Source organism: Stigmatopora argus, chromosome 8, assembly GCF_051989625.1.
Source record: "Stigmatopora argus isolate UIUO_Sarg chromosome 8, RoL_Sarg_1.0, whole genome shotgun sequence".
Lineage (NCBI taxonomy): Eukaryota > Metazoa > Chordata > Actinopteri > Syngnathiformes > Syngnathidae > Stigmatopora > Stigmatopora argus.
In genome coordinates, this window is record NC_135394.1 from 8,450,815 (window position 1) to 8,469,831 (window position 19,017).

Consider the following 19,017-nt stretch of genomic DNA (forward strand, 5'->3'; position numbering starts at 1 on the left):
AATTACATGTGATTGTTATTCCTAGGTACAGTACTGCCCTTTTTCGATAAAAGAAACTAACACCATTGACCAAAATAAATGGCTATATTCTTTTATTTTAGAAGAACAAGAAACATTCATGGAGCACTGAAACCGTAAGTGCTTGTACAAAACCGCTAAATCAACACGAATAATTCATTCAGACTTCATTAAGGTTTGCAGAATTCCAATCCCTAATTTAGATGAAACCCCCCAAATCATAGAGCTACATAATAGACAGCAGTTAAACTTGTTTCAAAAGTTGACCTTTTCTAATAACAAGATTTGTCACAATATTCTTAGCTGTTCAACAGGTGTCACTCAAACTTAATTCCCTGTGCAAGAGGAAGATCCTTGCTGTAGTTGATGGTGCAGGTTGAGCGCCTCATGTACTGCTTCCAGGAATCACTCCCAGACTCTCTGCCACCTCCTGTGTGCTTCTCTCCGCCAAAGGCCCCTCCGATTTCAGCCCCGCTTGTTGGAATGTTGACATTCACAATGCCACAGTCGGATCCTTTGGGCCCCAGCCAGCGGAAGATCCGGCCCAGATCTTTGGTAAAGATGCTGCTGGATAGGCCCTGCTTCACCTCGTTGTTCCAGGCAAATGCCTCTTCCTCGGTTTTGAATTTGAGAACGTAGAGAATGGGGACAAAGGTTTCAGTGTGGACCACCGAAGCGTCGTGAGCCAGCCCAGTGATGATGGTTGGCTCGACGTAATTTCCAGGACGATCCATCACTTTTCCTCCACAGACAACAGTGCCACCTTGCTGCTTGGCCTTTTCAATTGCAGACAAATACTGCTCCACAGCTTGTTTGGTGTGCAGAGGCCCATACAAGGTGCTGGGATCCCAGGGATCTCCAATGCGGACTTGCTTATAGGCCTTTGTGATCCTCTCAATCACTGCATCATGGAGACTCTCATGGAGCATTAACCTTCTTGTGGTGGTGCAGCGTTGGCCTGCGGTTCCAACAGATGCAAACACAGCAGAGGGCACGACCAGATTAAGGTCAGCGTCCTCAAACACAATGATAGCGTTGTTCCCGCCAAGCTCCAGCAGTTTCCGTCCAAACCTCTCTTGGACCATCGTTCCCACCATCTTCCCAACATGTGTGCTACCGGTGAAAGACAACAGATCTACCCGTTCATCCTTGGCCATGGCGGTGCCGATATCAGCCCCTCCACATGTCATGGAACAGATTGCCCCAGGCAGGTTGTTCTGCTCCAGGACCTCAGCTACAATCTTTGTAACAGCCACGCTTGTAAGAGGTGTAGTTGGCGCTCCTTTCCACAGGCAGACATTGCCACAGGTGAGAGCGAGAGCATTGTTCCAGCCATAGACCGCCACAGGAAAGTTGAAGGCTGTGATGACGCCAACGAGACCAACTGGGTTCCACTGTTCGATGAGGGCATGGCCTGGCCTTTCTGAAGGGAGGACGGGCCCACCGATCATTCTTGAAAGACCAACAGCGTAATCACACACGTCGACATATTCCTGAACCTCTCCTACACCTTCAACATAGATCTTTCCCATTTCTAGAGACACCAAGCTCCCAAGAACCTTGATTTTCTTTCTCAGGCCATCGCCAATCTGCCTGACAATCTCCCCTCTTTTTGGAGCTGGTATATCCGCCCACATCTTCCAGGCTTCCTTTGTCTTAGAGACGGTATCTTCATATTCCTTCATTGTAGCTTGGGTTACTCTGGCAATTGGCTCATTGTTGGCAGGGCAGTAGGAGGTAATGACCTCCCCACTGCCTCCCCAGCTGCCATTGTAAACGCCGGGGTTGTCCTCTGAAAGACCTAACTCTTTCAACCAAGCGTATTTGGGCTGGCTAATAAGAAGACCCGACATGGCTGCTGACTGGTGAACAGATGCCAATCTATTTTTCAAGAGGACCCTGCTGTGTCGGGCGATAATAAGGTTGAGGCAGTGCTGCATGAGTGCTGGAAAAAAGAAAAAAAGTTACTCAAGCATTTAATTTGTACACAACAACAAATTACACATCAATTACCATATGGTTGTGGTGTATAACTTGCACTGGAGCTATGCCAACTTCTTAATTTTAAACTCCAAACTGAGCGCCCCCGTGATTTGACACCCGTCTATTTTTTTCCCAGTCAGTGATCGACCGTGGTTCAAGGTCTTGAGTTTAGTGCCGACTGACTGACTTTTTGGTAACATTACGAGGTAACAACTCCACTATTTTTTCCATCAATTTCAAAGATTTTTTAAACGAAAACGATCGCTCAATTTTACTTACTTTGCTGTGTGATTCGCAGGGCCACGTCCACGGTCGAGCATGGAGCTAATGTTGCTGTCCCTTCATTAACACGTCACCACACCTTCTTCGCTTCATGGCTTTCTGATTGGACGGTCGCTGTGACGCGCGAACTGCGCCCGCTTGGTTACGGTTCTATGCTAGCTCCCGCAGCCCCTTTGTTGTGATTCTGAAATAATAACACATATTATCACACAAACGCGCTGCTGTGAACTTTTCGAAGATGAGCGGCGGAGTGTACGGTGGTGGTGAGTGACATTTAATCATCCTAGAAAGGGATCGGTTTCCCGTGTTGTCTTTTTCCGTCCCTTTGATAGCCTGCTGAGCTAGCCATGCTACCGTTTAACTGTATGGTTGGAATCAGATATATATTTTTAAAGCTTTTCTTTATTCATTCATTCGCCGATCCTTGATCTTTCATGTTTGCATTGATGTCGGGATGCCAAGGGGCATTTTTGGAGTCGTTCCACTCGGTCACACTGAAATTGTTACTCTCTTAAAGCATTCAAATGAATGAAAGTGGGCAGGACTGGAATCATGTGGTTGTTTTGCAGCGAAATTATTAAAGGAGTTACTGAAATAATTGGACAAAATAGTATCTGAATAGCTATATTTAGTCTTATTTAACTCAAATAATGTAACATATTTTTTACACTTTACAAACGTATTACATGTAAAACCCTAATAAATTGTAGTATTGCAATGCGTTCTAAATGATCCACGATGATTCTCTATATATTTGGTTTGGTTGTTGAGGAAACTGTTCATTCCTTTTTTCTTAATATGTAATGATGTTTGTTTTTTAAGAATTTTGTAAACATTGCTTTAGCACATTACCTAACATTGGTGTTTATGTATTGTGCTGATACTGTTTTGCAAAACTGCTTGGCTTTTTCATTCATTTATTAACCCGTGGAATCTAGAATTAAGGTTAGGGGTAGGCCGTTGATGTAATTTTGTGTGTACAGTTTGCACAAAAATGTAATGTTTGTATCAGAATAAGGCAAGTGAAATATTGATTCTGGAAACTGCGGTGTGTTTTCTATTTTGTCCAGATGAGGTTGGAGCTCTAGTGTTCGACATTGGCTCATACACGGTGAGAGCTGGCTATGCAGGAGAAGACTGTCCAAAAGTAAGAATATCTCTCTAATTACCTGATTTAAAGTGTCCCACCCCTTTTCTGCACCATCTCTCTTGTGGTATGCTGATGATGTCAGGAAATTAGGTCTGTTACCCAGGAGACAGGCACCATATATCGAGTTGATACCATTGTGGACGACTTGCATGTTTCTCTTTTCTGCGAAAATAAATTGAGTAGAGTAATTATCCTTTAATCCTAAAATGGTATACCAATTACTGTAAATTCAAATTGAAAAAAAGAGATTATCATAATGACATTCAGTTGCAGGGTAACCTTGGAAGTTAACACACATTTGTCAAACTCCAATCTATTCGCCGCAAGTAATAATGCAAATGATCAGAAGTTAAAATGTTTGGATCATGAATAATATTTACTTTAAAAAGTAATATTTTCCTTAGCTGTAGGTTGTCACAAACCAAGCAGAATAATATGTCAAAGATTTTCATTGACATCTTTGTTAGATCAGAAGAGACAGGTAAATGGGAATGTTTTTGTTTAAAAGACAAGTTCTCACTGTTGATTATACAGAACATATACACACATGATATTATGGCGCTTTTACAGACTGTGCAAAGAGTTTCCATTAGTCAGTAAATTGTCTTTAAAAAAACTAACTAACTACGATTATATGCCCTCCCAAGGCTGACTTCCCCACAGTGATTGGTGTGACCCTTGGCCGTGATGATGGCACCACTCCCATGGAGACAGATGGCGACAAGGGCAAGCAGAGCGGTACCACTTACTACATTGACACCAACCAACTCAGGGTCCCACGAGAGAGTATGGAGGTCATGTCTCCTCTCAAGAACGGCATGAGTGAGTATTTATATGGCACCTTTTTACCTCCCAAAGAACAGTAGTAACCCCAAGGCTACCAATAACTGATCATTGCCAGGTGTCCCAGTGAATTGGAAGTCTATCACTATTAATACAGACACATGAAATAATGTAAATCCAGGTAATCTCTGCTAGTAAAGCTAATTATAGAGCTCACTAATGTAAAGTATGGTGGTCCAGTGTATGAGGCTCATTAGAACCCATGGAGATGAGATTATTTCAAGGCCATTGTGACACAGATCTTAATTGAAGAACAGTGGCATTGTGGGACCGCTGCTTCCTTTAGAGAGCTGGCCCAGAACATAGGTGCTTGCTGCTCAAATTACCATCTAAAAAAATCACCATTGCTCTATTTTTGTTTTAAACTGACCCAGTGGTGACGATGAATGAATCCTGTTTTTTTTTCTAACTCTGACACACAAAAGCAGCTAGGTGTTTTTTGCATTTAGGGCACAGTATCTTGATGATTATTCTTCACTTTGTACTGTAGTTACATGGACTAATGCAGAGCATATGTTAAGTTTTCATTGGAAAATGCTTTAACATGATCAAGGTTGTATTTTTTTTAAATTAAAATGCCTTGTGTGTAACCTTTTTATTCCCCCTTTATAGTTGAAGACTGGGACAGTTTTCAAGCCATTTTGGATCACACCTATAGGATGCACTTCAAGTCAGAACCTAGTCTGCATCCAGTACTAATGTCAGAAGCGTCTGTGAGTTACTCTTTCTGAAAGACCAAGTTTGTTCATATTTGTTGGCTTATATCAAATAATGTTTTATCTTTGCAGTGGAACACACGAGCAAAACGAGAGAAACTCACTGAATTGATGTTCGAGCACTACAACATTCCCGCCTTCTTTCTTTGCAAATCAGCTGTGTTATCAGCGTATCCTTTATGTATTTGTCTCCTTCCCTATTACGATTCTGCGCCACAATGTGCGTAATACTGCAAAACCATCATTCCTAGGAACAATTGGTCTTTTAAATAATAATAATCTGACTAAATTTTGTCACTTAGTGTGTAAAAATCCGCAAGAGTGGGCGGCAATCTCTTAAAAATTATCATTTCAAATCATAAAGGGTTTAAAAAAAAACATTTTTTACTTGTTCTATTGGCACATTTCCAACTTGTTATAAGCATAAAGTAACTTGAGAAAAAAAGAATTCCTCGGACATTTAAAATATGTTAGGCTCATGAATTAACGTCAACTGGGGCTCATCCGGAAACTTTCTTGAATTAAACAAGTGATATTTAAAAGGATTCTTTATAATGGTCATATGCTTGTCATACATGTGTCGCTATGATTCCTTTACTCGAAAAAGTTTCGCCAATGGGCGGTCTACGGGCTTAGTCCTGGACAGCGGAGCCACACACACCACAGCCATCCCAGTACATGATGGCTATGTCCTGCAGCAAGGTAACTTTACAAGACTGTTCCATTTTTTTGATTCTACGGTTATCATGACACTTGATCACTGAAAGAGGTGTGAAGTTGCCTCAAAAAATATAAAAGCAAAACAGGTTTTGGCTGATCACCCAATTGTATCATTTTTGTTGTGTTCTGCTGAATGTGTACTGTTAATTACTGCAAGTTTTATTTTCTCCTACAGGCATCGTCAAGTCGCCCCTGGCTGGAGATTTCATGAGCATGCAGTGTCGAGAACTTTTCCAAGAGTTAAATGTTGAAATAATTCCTCCTTACATGATTGCGTCAAAGGTGAACCCCATGTTATCTATCATTCAGTTTAGTGAATGTACGTAATTCTGATATTGAGCTGACCCTATTTTATTTTTGATAAGTTGACTTTTTGTCACTTGAATTGTATTTGGACTTTTTTTTCAAGTGAACTCTAGATCAAAAAGTAAAGTAGGATTTCATTTCCCTATTTCTGCTGTTAGGATGCAGTGCGAGAGGGTTCGCCGGCCAGCTGGAAGAAGAAGGAGAAACTACCTCAAGTTACTCGTTCGTGGCACAACTACATGTGCAATGTCAGTAAAAGCGTCTCGCCATGGAAAGACGTTGCTTTACACAGCAATTTTTGCTTATACAAATATATCTTCTCTGTAATTACAGTGTGTGATCCAAGACTTTCAGGCCTCTGTGTTGCAGGTGTCTGACTCGCCATATGACGAACAGTGAGAAAATATAACCTTTTGCTATCCATCCCATAAAATATTGTCGCATTGACGCTAAAGGTTTTTGTGCTCGGCAAAAGCCCCGTCTTACTAAATTTAGAAAAAAAATATTTTGCCTCCATCTTGTGGCGCCTATTGGCTACTAGCATTCTTGCATATTTGCATTACAATATACATAATTCAGTGGCCCATCTGTGATTGTTGTGAAAAGTGTAAGATGCCAACTTAAGTTATTGTTTATTTTTCCAAGTGGACATTGATAAAATCAACAGAGCACAAGCTGCAATTTGCACTATTTTCTTGCATCTTTGGTGGTTTTTGAGCTAAATCCACATTCAGGATGAGTCAGTTGACAATGAATGCCATCCTCTGATTTTAGAGTTGCTGCCCAGATGCCCACAGTGCACTATGAGCTACCCAACGGCTACAACTGTGACTTCGGCGCAGAGAGATTGAAAATCCCTGAAGGCCTTTTTGACCCCTCTAACGCCAAGGTATGACTAGCCTGTTTTAATGCCACACAGCACATAATGGACCGTGAAGGTTTTGTGTGTACAGCACTTACTCTATAATGTCCCATTATCAGGGTTTGTCTGGAAACACGATGTTAGGAGTGGGCCACGTGGTGACAACCAGCGTTGGAATGTGTGACATCGACATCCGACCGGTGAATATTGAAAATCATTTTGATGTGATTATAGTTGGAATTTTTACACCCCTTTCTGAGGCAAATATTTGACTTTTGTTTCAGGGGCTGTATGGCAGCGTAGTGGTGACGGGAGGAAATACACTGATTCAGGGCTTCACTGATCGCCTAAACAGAGAACTTTCTCAGAAAACTCCCCCGGTGTGTGCTTATTATTTATATTCTTATGTCCTTTTTAAATGTATTTTGAACATTGGTCATTTTAGTCAAATAATAAATGGATGTTTTATTTTTTACTTACAGAGCATGCGACTGAAGTTGATAGCCAACAACACCACAGTGGAGCGTAGGTTCAGCGCATGGATTGGAGGCTCCATTTTAGCATCACTTGTAAGGACACGGCGTGTGCTGCTTAACTATTTGCGGTCCGTATGGATGCGACAATTTTTTTTTCTTTTTTTTAGGGAACCTTTCAGCAAATGTGGATATCCAAACAGGAGTATGAGGAAGGAGGAAAGCAGTGTGTTGATAGAAAGTGCCCTTGATTTGACAGTCCAATTCTCAAACCTCAAGATATGAAAAAACACCGGATAAATTTCATTTTGTATTTTTTTTAAGCAGTTTGTCTTTGTGGGTGTGCGTAGCAACATTCACATTTCCAATTTTGTCTATCACTTTGTTGAAGTGAGATTAAATTTCTTTGCCATAATATTTGGTGTGCTGAATTATCTCAAGATAAAAAAGGGAACTAAACCTTACTAATTGACATTTTTTCTTGTCTTTTAGTCTGTCAAGCAGACCCCAAAAAGGTTGGCTTCCTCCTTAAATGTGTCTTAACTTTTAGAGATTGGCTGTGTACGCAAGAATTGGTGTATGGCCTATAACACCCTGTCTGTATTCAAGACAGTTGCATTCAAATAAGCCGGTCAATAGTGGATAACCTTTCATTGTTGGAAAAACGTGTAAATATGTACGTCTCGGTGCCCTGTTCTTTTAATTCACAACACATCCCTTTATAATAAAGATGCACAAAATACCAATGTTTACTTTTCGATAATGCAAACTTTATTCATCAAAATGAACATGGAAGAAATACATTGAGCATTTTTTTAATTTTTTTGCTGAAATATAACAAGTCACAGCGTTTAGTGTAGTTTAGTGACCTAGGTTGTGTTGTCTGGGACACTGAAATCATACACAATCACAAATGTGGGATATTCATGTTTACGCAACAAAAACAGTCCAACAATGACCATGACATGATTTTTATTTATTTATTTTAATTTGCTGGAACCTTCATCTGTGGGAACCTTTCTTGAAGCTTAGCCATCTTTTTCCTTTCCCTGCTTGCTTTCTTATACTTTTCCCGAATGAACTTCTCAATGCGTAGCCTAATGGACAAACACCAGAGACATTTATTGTACATCTACAACTTTTAGAATGGACTGCTGCCTGTGTACCATGTCTTACCTGATATGTGGTTCAACAAACTTGGGTGTGTAAAACTTCTTTAGCTTGTATTTTCTATTCAAATTCCAAGGAATGGCATACTCTTTGAATCGATACCTGGAGAATAAAATAAAATAGTTGAATCAGTTTAAAGGAACAGGACCGCTTTGCACACCCCTAAATTCTAACCCTAATAAAGTAGATCGGGTGAGGTTGGCTCATTGAAAAGTAGATCTTGGAGCAAAAAAGTGTGACTGCCCCTGCCTTAGATGCTACATTATTATAGCCACAGAGCTAAACAAATATTCATTCACCAGCTCACTTATCTTTTTAATACACAAAGGATCACATCAGTGTGTAAAATCTCTCACCAATAGACATAACCAAACATGTTCCTCCTCCAGGCCCCTGGTCTGCCCTTCTCCTGGCCTGTTTGGAGCAGACGCAGGGAATTTTCCCTCTCTGCTACCACTGTGTCCAGCCTTATCATTGACCGCTCAACCTAGGAGGAATATATTTATATATATTAAAACAAGTTGTTAAAAAAACATGGCGCATCAATTACTAATTCTGTACCAACCTTACGCAGCCTCTCTGGACTTGGCATCGGAACCCTTTGCCTTTTAGATTCCTGTTCCAGTGTGAGCAGCATGTTCCTTTCTTTCAATAGTACATACCTAACAGCAGATACTAATTTTAATTACTGGCCACAATATACATACTAAGAAAATGACATTATACAAAGTGTTACCACAGTTTGTGCAAATCCTCACTGCTCTTAGCTCTCATTTGTTTGCCAGTCCATGGCGCACCTGTCATATAATAATGCAAAAAGAACAACATCAGTACAGTAAGGAGATGTAGAGGTACATTGCATACTGATTTTACCAGGAAAATGGAGGAGTTAGTATTTCAGTTTTACCTGATTTCACTGTTTTTTCTCCCCAGTTCTCTGGAGAGTCAAAGAACTCATCCAGGCCTCTTCTGTGGAAACTTGTGTGCAAGGCACTACACTGTACCAGGGGTATGTTTGGACTGTACCCACATTGGGTAACAAGGGGTGATTTTTTCCTGGTGGTGGATAAAAACATGCTTAGTCCTCATTATAATGCATAAAAATAACATAGGAACGTTCTTAAAAATGTAGTGTAGGCACTGCTTCTTTGAAGGATGTCAACAATGCCACGATCAGAACATGACAAATAAGAACAGATGGTTTTATCTATAGGTTTGACCTTTTTGTTACTCTTTGCAACGTTAGCGCGAAGCTAATGATGAACGATCCCGAATTTGTGTACATACAACCGGATCTCACCTCCAAAGATAAGGGCTGGCATGTGCCACGCTGCTAACACATCGTTGAATATTTAGCTGCGAAGATATTCTACAAACATTCTGCAACTGTTTGCAAAGATTCAAGACACGTCCAGTTGAAGAGGACGCCGCCATCTTTACTGAACTGCTGTCATTGATACCATATACAATGCTAGATGACGAAAGGTGAATCGGCTAGCAGTGCAATACCTTTACTCTATTTTAAACCTTTTTATTCAAAAGGACGTTTCAAAATCGGTTGAAAACTGAACAATCTGAAGCTATTTAAAAGTACATGATACGCTGTATGTTGTGTATTACAGCATATGCTGATTATTGAATGGCCCCAAAGCAACATCTAGTCTAAAAAAATATATCAAGGGCAATAATCTTCACATTTCCCACCGTGCATTTTCCCTCCTCATGATATTTTAACATGTAACTTAATTTTCAGTGACTGACGCTAAACAGCAAAAAAACCCTCAATTTTACAAGTATATATATTTGTAATTTAATAAAACAAAATAGTTGATTAAGACGCGCTGAACAGTATACTTGCCCCTACCAATCATGGCGTCTTATGCTTCAGGTTCCCCAACAGCGAATCACAAGCCGTTTTGCTGGAGTGCCATCCCTCAGTAGCAATGGTGGGTATGAGTCTACTCAGGTCTGCTGCTGCAATTGCAGCCAGACTGAATCCGTTGAAAGCAGGAAATGCGACGACAAATATACTTTCTCGGACAATACCTCGCACGGAAAAAGGTACGTGACAGCTTCGCGAAGTCCACTTTTGGAAATTTCCTCCAAATTTTTGGCGTCTCTTCTTTTGACCTTGCGATAGGAATTGTTAGCATGCTAATGATAGCTTGCTCGCACTGTTTGCATTGCAGTCAATGTTCATTCACTTCATGTGACTTTTGTGGTATTTATTGATTAACCTTGAACTTAAGTTTTGATAGTTTTTTTTTTAATTTGAAAAAAAAATTTTTTTTTGGTTTTAGGATATTGCTTGTGCCCAATTTCAATTTTGCTTGTCCTCCTGGACTGGCTGCCAGACAGTGATACCTAAAGACAAACCACCCTGATCACTCACATTCACACTTTTGGACAGTCTAGGAGTCTAGGATGCAAACAGAAAAGTCCACAAACAACCAAAAGTGACACTGTTTACCTGAAACAGAGATTCAAACACAGAATCTCAGAAGTGTGAAGCAGTTATACTAACCACTTATATTACCTGTTTTCACCTTGTCTATTTTAAGTGCAGAAAATTACAGTCAATCCCTGTAATTTTGAAAACTTTTTTTAAACTCAGTTTTTGTTCTTCAGTGGCTGTCCGTTGGGGTCATGCAAAGATGTTCGTCATAAAACCAACTGAGTTCTATGACAAGAGATTTCTTCGTCTGTTGGTGAGTTGCAAAGAGGAATATATATATTCATTTTCATTACTGATATTTTTAAATCAAAATAAACAGAACCTAAACAATTTCAGCAAAACCACTTTATGCACATTGTGTTGCCAACTTCACGACTTTGCAGCATTTCTTGCACCTTCCGTTGAAAAACAAACAAACCAAAACGGAATAATTGAACAACAACCAATCTTTTGACTTTGGTGTTGAGAGTTGTGGATACTTCATCCCTATTGGAAACAACAAGTGACTGTTCTTCCCTTTCCTATTAGCAATTCTACATCCTGCTGACTGGTATTCCAGTGGCCATAATTATCACATCTGTCAATCTGTTCATTGGTGAGTGATCCAAGACTTTGTATTTACTGTTCTTTGATTCTGGGCTCTAAATCAAAAATATTTATGTTGTGAAGGTGAGGCGGAGCTGGTAGAAACTCCTGAGGGTTATGAACCTGAGTACTGGGAATACTACAAGGTAGAATATGTAGCTACTTCGGTAACACAATCAAACACTTGAGGCTGGTGGAACTATAATTTCAAGTCATTAAACAGTTACTTTGAATGTACACCATTCAATTCAAATATCCTCTCTGCATTCTTCCCCTTGGTACTGCAGCATCCTATCACTAGGTGGATTTCTAGAAACCTCTATGATTCCCCAGTGAAAGACTACGAAAAAATGATGGCTGTGATCCACATAGAAAAAGAGAAGGCAGACATGAGGTAAGTGAAAGATTTATTGTGGCTGCGTAGCTTAGGTTAACGATTAATTGATGGTTAAAATATGTTGACACATTTGCGATGGATTAACTGTTTTGGCTGCAAAAGATTGATTCACATTAAAATACTTTTTCATAGGCTAAGTCGTACCTTTCCCCCTTGTGTTGATTTAAAAATATTCCTAAATATTATATTTTGTGTGTTATTGTTTTTATATTTACAAAGCATCATTTTAGGGGAAAACTAACTGTGTACTGCAGGGGTGACCAAATCCGGTCCTCGAGAGCCCTGATCCAGTCTGTTTTCCATATCTCCCTCCTCTAGCACACCTGAATCAAATGATCAACTCGTCAGCAAGCTGTCCAGAAGCTTGATACCGATCCAGATTATCTGATTCAGGTGTGCTGGTGGAGGGAGATATGGAAAACAGACCGGATAGGGGATCTCGAGGACCGGACTTGGCCATTATTGTATATTTACAGAGTTGACCTCTCATTGTGCTAATTGTATTGCTTGTATTGAACTGAGTGTCTTGACCATTTTCCTTTGCGGCTGTTACTCAGCCATCTGATTAAGGCCTTTGTCAATGACTATTAATTGATGGGATGTCCTCTTTGTCTTTGGTTAATAGGCTGGCACAACTGGAGGTGCGCAGACACATGCGGCAGAGAGGAGACGGCCCCTGGTTTCAGTTCGAGACGCTCGACAAGAACCTTATTGACCACAACCACAAATCAACACCTGATAACTGAACCAGACCGTTGTCAATTCTTTGTGCTGGTTTGACTCTCTGCTTGTACATTTTTCCTCTCCATTATGCTTAAATAAAAAAATATCTATGTGTACCTTTTGGGTTTGTGTTCATGGCAAGTTTTCTTGCATTTTGAATGTGTGGATACACAAAAAAGATGTAAGAAAGTGTATGTAACCCCTCGAAAGTCCCAGTCAAAGGAGCAAATGTGGAATTCCCATCAGAGAAGATTGTGATGAACAGCAATAAACATGTGGAAAGGGTACAATTATCAAAAAATGTAGTCTTCCATTATTAATGAAAAATTATTGAATTGAATGCTTTTATTACTTAACGCTTCACCACCAAGTGCATGAATAACAACAAACAAAATAAAAAAATCAGTAATCAAATATAAATACTCAAAAACATTAAAAAATTAAGGAAGTGCACAAATATGAACAAACAAAAACGAACAGACAAATAAGTAATAAATAAGTCGTCAACATAGATAAGTATAGTTGATCTTTTGGGGTGTGTTGATCATCCTCTGCAGTTTTTTTCTATCGGCTTCTATGCAGCTTTCAGTAAAAAAAAAGGCAGTATAGTATATTTATTTACCAACATTTTCACGAATGAAATACCACTGTACTATGTATATACCACCGTATTGATACAATTTCGGAGGTGAACGCGGCCTCTTATTGGCCGTCACCAGACTGTAAAGGTGGTCACGAAATGTAAGCGTGGGTGGGCGTCTGTGTGCATCACCTCCAGACGACGTGGGAGTGCCCCCCTTGCTACCCCACGGCCCACGCGAGGTCTTGTCACTCTCCAAAAATAAACAAAAGCTCCCCGTGTGTTTTTAGCATAGCATTCCGCCTCACGCGGGTGTTCCTAATCAGCCATTCATAGTATTCTGACGTTTCCGGGCGTTATTCCCCCATCGCCGTCTCCAGCCCTCCTTTTTCCTTTTTTTTAATCCCTCCCTCCAATGGCCGGAGGAATGTAGTGTTGGTTGGCCACGTTAAAAATAGCAGTCGTCGCCTTCTGTGAGCGAGCGGCTCCGGTGGCTGCCCCGGCACTGTGCTTCGAGGAGCGGGAATGCCAACATGGCTACAGACCTCGGCGAGCTGCTGGTCCCGTACATGCCCACCATCCGAGTGCCAAAGACCGGCGACAGGGTGTTCAAGAGCGAGTGCGCTTTTTCGTTCGACTCCCCGGTAAGTGTGCGCTTTAATCCGGAGGGGAGGGAAAGGAAGGTGAACCTGCAATATTTTCATTGTTCAAACACCGAGGATGTTTACAAGTGAGGAGTTGGAGACTTGTGAATGGAAGGGACGGGTTTACCTGGACTAGTCCAGGCCGCATATGAGCGCGTCAATCCTGGGTGAGGGATGGAGATCTAGGCCAGGGGTGGCGAACAAGTTGGATTGGATTGGATAACTTTATTCATCCCGTATTCGGGAAATTTTATTGTGACAGAAGCAAGAGGGTGAGAATGCAGATAAAGGAAAGGGATAGTTATAAGTTACACAGTACAGTCGTTTGACACAAAGAGCAAACATTTCCAACTGTGAGAGTCAAAGAGCTACACTTGACGTTAGAAGTGGCATAAAAATGCAATCTGCCAAATTATTTTTTTAAATCTAATGTATAATTTGTTTGCATGACGGCCTGGTGGTTGAGTGGTTAGCGTGTTGGCTTCACAGTGGGGGATCTGGGTTCAAATCCAGGTCTGTCCACCTGTGTGGAATTTGCATGTTCTCCTGTGTGGGTTTTCTCTGGGTACTCCGGTTTCCTCGCACATTCCAAACGCATGCATGGTAGGCTGATTGGACACTCTAAATTGCCCCTAGGTATGAGTGTGAGCGTGAATGGTTGTTTGACTCCTTGTGCCCTGCGGTTTGTTGGCCACCAGTTCAGGGTGTCCCCCATCTCTGGCCTAAAGTCAGCTGGGATAGGCTCCAGCACCCCCTGCGACCCTTGTGAGGATAAAGCGGTTCAGAAAATGAGATGAGATTTTTTTAATGGTCCCTGATGAATTTGATTGCATTTTAAGAGAGAATAAAAATAAGAGAAACATGAAACGAGGCAAAGAGCCACAGTAGATACAAAATATGAAAGAGCCGCATGCGGCTGGAGAGCCACGTGTTCGCCACCCCTGGTCTAGGCAGATGTACCTGTCTCCCATAGGAACGAGTTGTTATCAGCCACAGAAATATAAAACATTTCCAGATCATAAATTGAAAGAAAACACAGTGACTTTAACTGAGCGACTGTCTGCTCCTGTGGAAACTAATTTAGTGTGAGCCATTAGTAACTTCAAAATGATATATCACGAGACAAACGTGATCATAAAACATTCTCTATTAAGGTTTGATGTCCAGTGGATTTATTGTCCAGGCTTGTGGAACACCATCAGAATCTTATCTATTGGGTTGCCTCAATTCACAAAGGGGTTTCACTAGTATACTACCTGTACCCTAATCATTTGAAGTTTTAGTTATTATAGAAAATACGATATGAATATTACAAATAATAATTTTTCCTATAATAACTACAACATCACATATATTTACACCCGATGCCTGAGTAGACTTTCTTTTCAAATTCTAGTTATAGTGAATATTTGTCTGAAAAACACATCTGGTCCAATAAAAGAACCCATTAGGAAAAGCAGTGCTGCACAAATGAGTTCATTATAGGCCATTCCTAACCTTGAATTTAATTATTCTTTGGGTGGAATTATGAAAAACAAAAGGCCTGATCTGCCTTTCCTACTTGACCAAACACAAGGTTAGTGGACTCAAGACTTGTGGGACACTAGCAAGTAATGAAAAGGCCAGAAATTGCAACATTTATTTAGTTTGTCCGTTTAATCTGTTGGAGCTCGACGTGAACCTTGTGGAATAACTCTACGTAGTGCATCCTAACGTCTGGTGCCATTTGTAATCTTGAATTGTCATAACGCAAACCTACATTGTATATCAACTTTTAGTGGCTCCTAACATTAGTGTTTCAAATGAATTGTTTTAAAAGCAGTGTCGTGAAACTTCAACTCTGGCAATTTTATCCTGTCAAATCATACAAAATTCCGTAAATCAAAATAATTCAACAATCTGTTCTCGGTTATGTTTTGGTTAGAACATCTGCGTATTCCATCTTCATCTCACATCTCAAAAATATGCCTGCCAGGTTCATTGAAGACTGTAATCTCATTGTAAATGTGTGTAAATACCTGTTTGCCAATATTGACGGTGTCGTTGACTGACCTACTTCATCTCTGTGCCTAGATTTTATGGCTTAACATGAATACATTAGAACAGTTTATTTGTTATAATTAAGTGCGCATAGCAACAGGACATAACTCTCCCCTACCCAGGTGTCTTAGTGTCCAGGGCCCATTTTGTTAGAATTGACTGATAATATACTGATTTTCTCGCAATTAATGTCAATGACGTGAGCATTTTACCTGAATTCTGAATAAACAACCAGGTGATAACGTGTTCAAAGCTCACTCAACTGTTTTTAAAGGTGACTCAGCTGTCTGGAGTTCATCATGTTAGCCTGAGGATGGTTTTATTTTTAGCCATTCGCTGTTCAAGCTCATATGTCACTCTGGGCTACTTAAAGGTTTATCACACTGGTTCTTTACATGTGCCACATTTGGGATATATATATATATATATATATATATATATATATATATTATTATTTTTTTCTGGAAAAAAGGCAACGTGAGAATAAAAGTGTTGTTTGAAATACTCCAATACGAGTGATCAGTTGAAATAACTGTAGTCTTAAACACTTGAAAAATGGTCAGTGTCAATAGTCAGAAAATGTGTTTAATCTCTTCAGTTAGGTGTAATTTTGAAATCATTTTTTTGCGTATCTTCCATAAGAAAAAGACTTAATTTTGTATGGGCTATTCGTTTTACCTGCAAAAACCTTCATATTGAGAAAACCTTCATTCTTTGTGAGCATACTTTCTGCTTTTTCTTATAATTGAGTCACTTAAATAAGCAACATTCTGCTAACTTGATAGCCATTTGGGATACTCAAGTTGAGGCAGTGTTGTCATCTTATAACCATATGTGAGAATGTGCATCCCTGTTTCGCTCATGGCAAAACCAAGGGCTTTCATCGCCATGGCAACTGCAATTTAACCTCCCATCTGCTGATTCAACACAACTTCTTAGTCTGTACTTAAAGCAGCCTGGAATTGGTAAATTGACTTTTATTCATTGGTTAGAAACTGTACATACAGAATAATATAATTCAGATCAACTTGTTCTTTTCGAAGGTTTTTGGAGATTTTTTTCTCCCCTCAGGAAACAGCATTATATTAGATTGTTTTTATATGATCCTTTTTTTAAATTAAAGGATACTACGCAACACAATTCATGCAATTAGTTTATACTGAATTTGTTTAATTTATATAAAGACCTTTCCCACCCGTTGGTTCAGTGGTTCTTTTGCCTGATTTTGGTGCTGCTAGCGTGGGAGCAATTTTTTTAATGTCCAAGGAAATGTAGTCAAGTGAACGTATTAAAAATTGAGTGTGGTATTCTCATTGCTTTTCCCCTTCTTGTTTATGTGTATGCATGTGTGTGCACGTGTGCAGGAATCTGAGGGAGGCCTGTATGTGTGCATGAACACATTCCTGGGCTTTGGACGTGAACACGTGGAGAGACACTATCGCAAAACAGGCCAGAGTGTTTACATACACCTCAAGCGACATGTCAAAGAAGTAAGTATATACCTTGTGCCACAGTATCATGAGAATGGAAGATAAGGTAAATTTTTAATCGCATTAAAAGCCTAATAAATAAAAATGCTTCATGTACACAACCTATACGGAATATAGAACGAGGGGGGTGGTTTATGTTGATTGATAATCTGATCGATGCGCAATGAATAACAAATATGTTCTAAAATTTGTGTGCTTTTTGTGCACAAAAATCGTCCAGCAATTATGAGTGATGCCTTTTATAGATGTTTTAGAATAGACAATTTTACTTGTAATTTAACTGCTAACAATAATGATTCAGGTTATGACACTTATTCTAGATCACCTTCATTACGTATTGCAGTGAGTTATACTTTAAACCACATTGTATATTATTCTATTTATTGTATTTCATTTTATTGTTTTAATTTATTTGCACTAGTATTTCATCCTGGGTGACATTGCAATATGAACTCCTAATTTAATTTTCCAAGTTCTTAGAATATGAATGCATTTAGAAATTGCAGGTCAAAACGAAAAATGCATCATAATTACATTTATACAAGGGAATTCTGCTGAAAACAAGCATAAATATGTCACACTCGATCCGAAACAACAATTTAAGCATTTTGAGCAAAATTTAAAAAATAATAATTGAAAAAAATGGGAGGATTACATTTACTTTTGGTCTAAAGTGAAAAGTAATTTACAATTTTTACTCTCAAAGAGTATATAAACGGTATTCTAATTCTTTGTAGAGTGAGCATCCTTACTTTTGCACTGTTATGGATTTGCAAAAATATATATCACAATAAAAAAGTATTTTGCCGTTTTTAAGTTTTTATTTATTTGATTTTTTTCCTCCATCTTGAACCAAATTGAACCTTCCCATCCTGTGTTGGTATTGAGCACCAGAGGCCTAAAGTTCTGCTGTTTTCCCACTGGCTCTAATTGCTCCCAGATAAGCTGTGCTTTGTAAAGAGCTGCTATTTCCATGCCTGATCCTGAAAACAGAAGCAGCTGCTCACATTCTGCCGGCTCCCATGTCTGCTGTTTTTCGTCTCTCCCATGAGCACTTTTTAGTCTTTAGTGTGTCAGCATTCTGTCTGTTTGTGTCAATCCTGTCTGATGAACAAATCTCACACCTTAATATGCATTAGCTGGATGCAAAACTAGTTGGTCTCTCAAAAGAGTTTGCATTTTGTACCGTGTCTATGGTGACTCAGATCTATTATTTAAAAGAAAACAACTACTGTGGACCGCCTAATTTCCAAATATTAAAAAACAACGGGCCTCCCTGCCACCCGACAATGGATCGTTACATAATAAATATGTTGACCAAATTTTTTGGGGGAAATGATGGGCCGAGAAAGGACAGATGAGCAGTTACCAGTCTCTAGCCTGTCTTTATTTTACACTGAGTTTTTCTTCACTTCATCAACATATTAATAGATAAAAAATATTTAGTATGACAAAAGAATGGAAAAGTTACTACTTATTTCAAATGCACACCCAAAATACATCATTTTACTGTGAGAAGGTAGATTGGTTACATAGTAACATTTATTAAATGGTTTAATTAAATAACTATTATTGCTACA

General features: G+C 39.5%; 5 protein-coding genes across 9 annotated transcripts in view; 3 read left to right on the plus strand and 2 right to left on the minus strand.

Annotated features, from left to right (window-relative positions):
* Positions 1-75: 75 nt before the first annotated feature.
* Positions 76-2,441, minus strand: aldh7a1 (aldehyde dehydrogenase 7 family, member A1). Of its 2 annotated transcripts, none has more exons than XM_077606966.1 (2): positions 2,281-2,441; positions 76-1,963 (listed from the first exon to the last, which is right to left on the minus strand). In XM_077606966.1, exon 2 carries the CDS (start codon positions 1,956-1,958, stop codon positions 336-338), a length of 1,623 nt encoding a protein of 540 aa, XP_077463092.1. In that variant the 5' UTR covers positions 1,959-1,963; positions 2,281-2,441; the 3' UTR covers positions 76-335. The 2 variants fall into 2 exon arrangements, with proteins under 2 accessions (XP_077463092.1, XP_077463093.1); XM_077606967.1 differs by lacking the exon at positions 2,281-2,441 and adding an exon at positions 2,032-2,258.
* On the plus strand, positions 2,373-7,768 carry actl6a (actin-like 6A). The gene is made up of 14 exons (XM_077606968.1): positions 2,373-2,546; positions 3,354-3,430; positions 4,081-4,255; positions 4,889-4,989; positions 5,065-5,162; positions 5,600-5,694; positions 5,888-5,994; positions 6,177-6,266; positions 6,352-6,413; positions 6,793-6,907; positions 7,000-7,080; positions 7,165-7,260; positions 7,363-7,449; positions 7,524-7,768. The coding sequence occupies exons 1-14, from the start codon at positions 2,522-2,524 to the stop codon at positions 7,602-7,604; spliced, it is 1,290 nt and encodes a 429-aa protein (XP_077463094.1). The 5' UTR covers positions 2,373-2,521; the 3' UTR covers positions 7,605-7,768.
* Positions 7,769-8,101: 333 nt separating this feature from the next.
* mrpl47 (mitochondrial ribosomal protein L47) lies at positions 8,102-10,024 on the minus strand. The gene is made up of 7 exons (XM_077606970.1): positions 9,824-10,024; positions 9,431-9,579; positions 9,260-9,320; positions 9,089-9,185; positions 8,880-9,010; positions 8,530-8,625; positions 8,102-8,450 (listed from the first exon to the last, which is right to left on the minus strand). The coding sequence occupies exons 1-7, from the start codon at positions 9,955-9,957 to the stop codon at positions 8,339-8,341; spliced, it is 780 nt and encodes a 259-aa protein (XP_077463096.1). The 5' UTR covers positions 9,958-10,024; the 3' UTR covers positions 8,102-8,338.
* Positions 10,025-10,396: 372 nt separating this feature from the next.
* Positions 10,397-12,799, plus strand: ndufb5 (NADH:ubiquinone oxidoreductase subunit B5). Its single transcript, XM_077606971.1, has 6 exons — positions 10,397-10,584; positions 11,152-11,231; positions 11,507-11,573; positions 11,648-11,709; positions 11,851-11,957; positions 12,586-12,799. The coding sequence occupies exons 1-6, from the start codon at positions 10,467-10,469 to the stop codon at positions 12,704-12,706; spliced, it is 555 nt and encodes a 184-aa protein (XP_077463097.1). The 5' UTR covers positions 10,397-10,466; the 3' UTR covers positions 12,707-12,799.
* Positions 12,800-13,450: 651 nt separating this feature from the next.
* Positions 13,451-19,017, plus strand: part of usp13 (ubiquitin specific peptidase 13) — a 28,224-nt gene continuing 22,657 nt past the window's right edge. For 3 of the 4 annotated variants that reach the window (XM_077607929.1, XM_077607930.1, XM_077607931.1), the window contains exons 1-2: positions 13,451-13,907; positions 17,312-17,437. In XM_077607929.1, coding sequence (XP_077464055.1) covers positions 13,797-13,907; positions 17,312-17,437 — 237 coding nt within the window. In that variant the 5' untranslated portion in view covers positions 13,451-13,796. The remainder of the gene's footprint in view (positions 13,908-17,311; positions 17,438-19,017) is intronic. The other variant, XM_077607932.1, reaches the window with a different exon arrangement.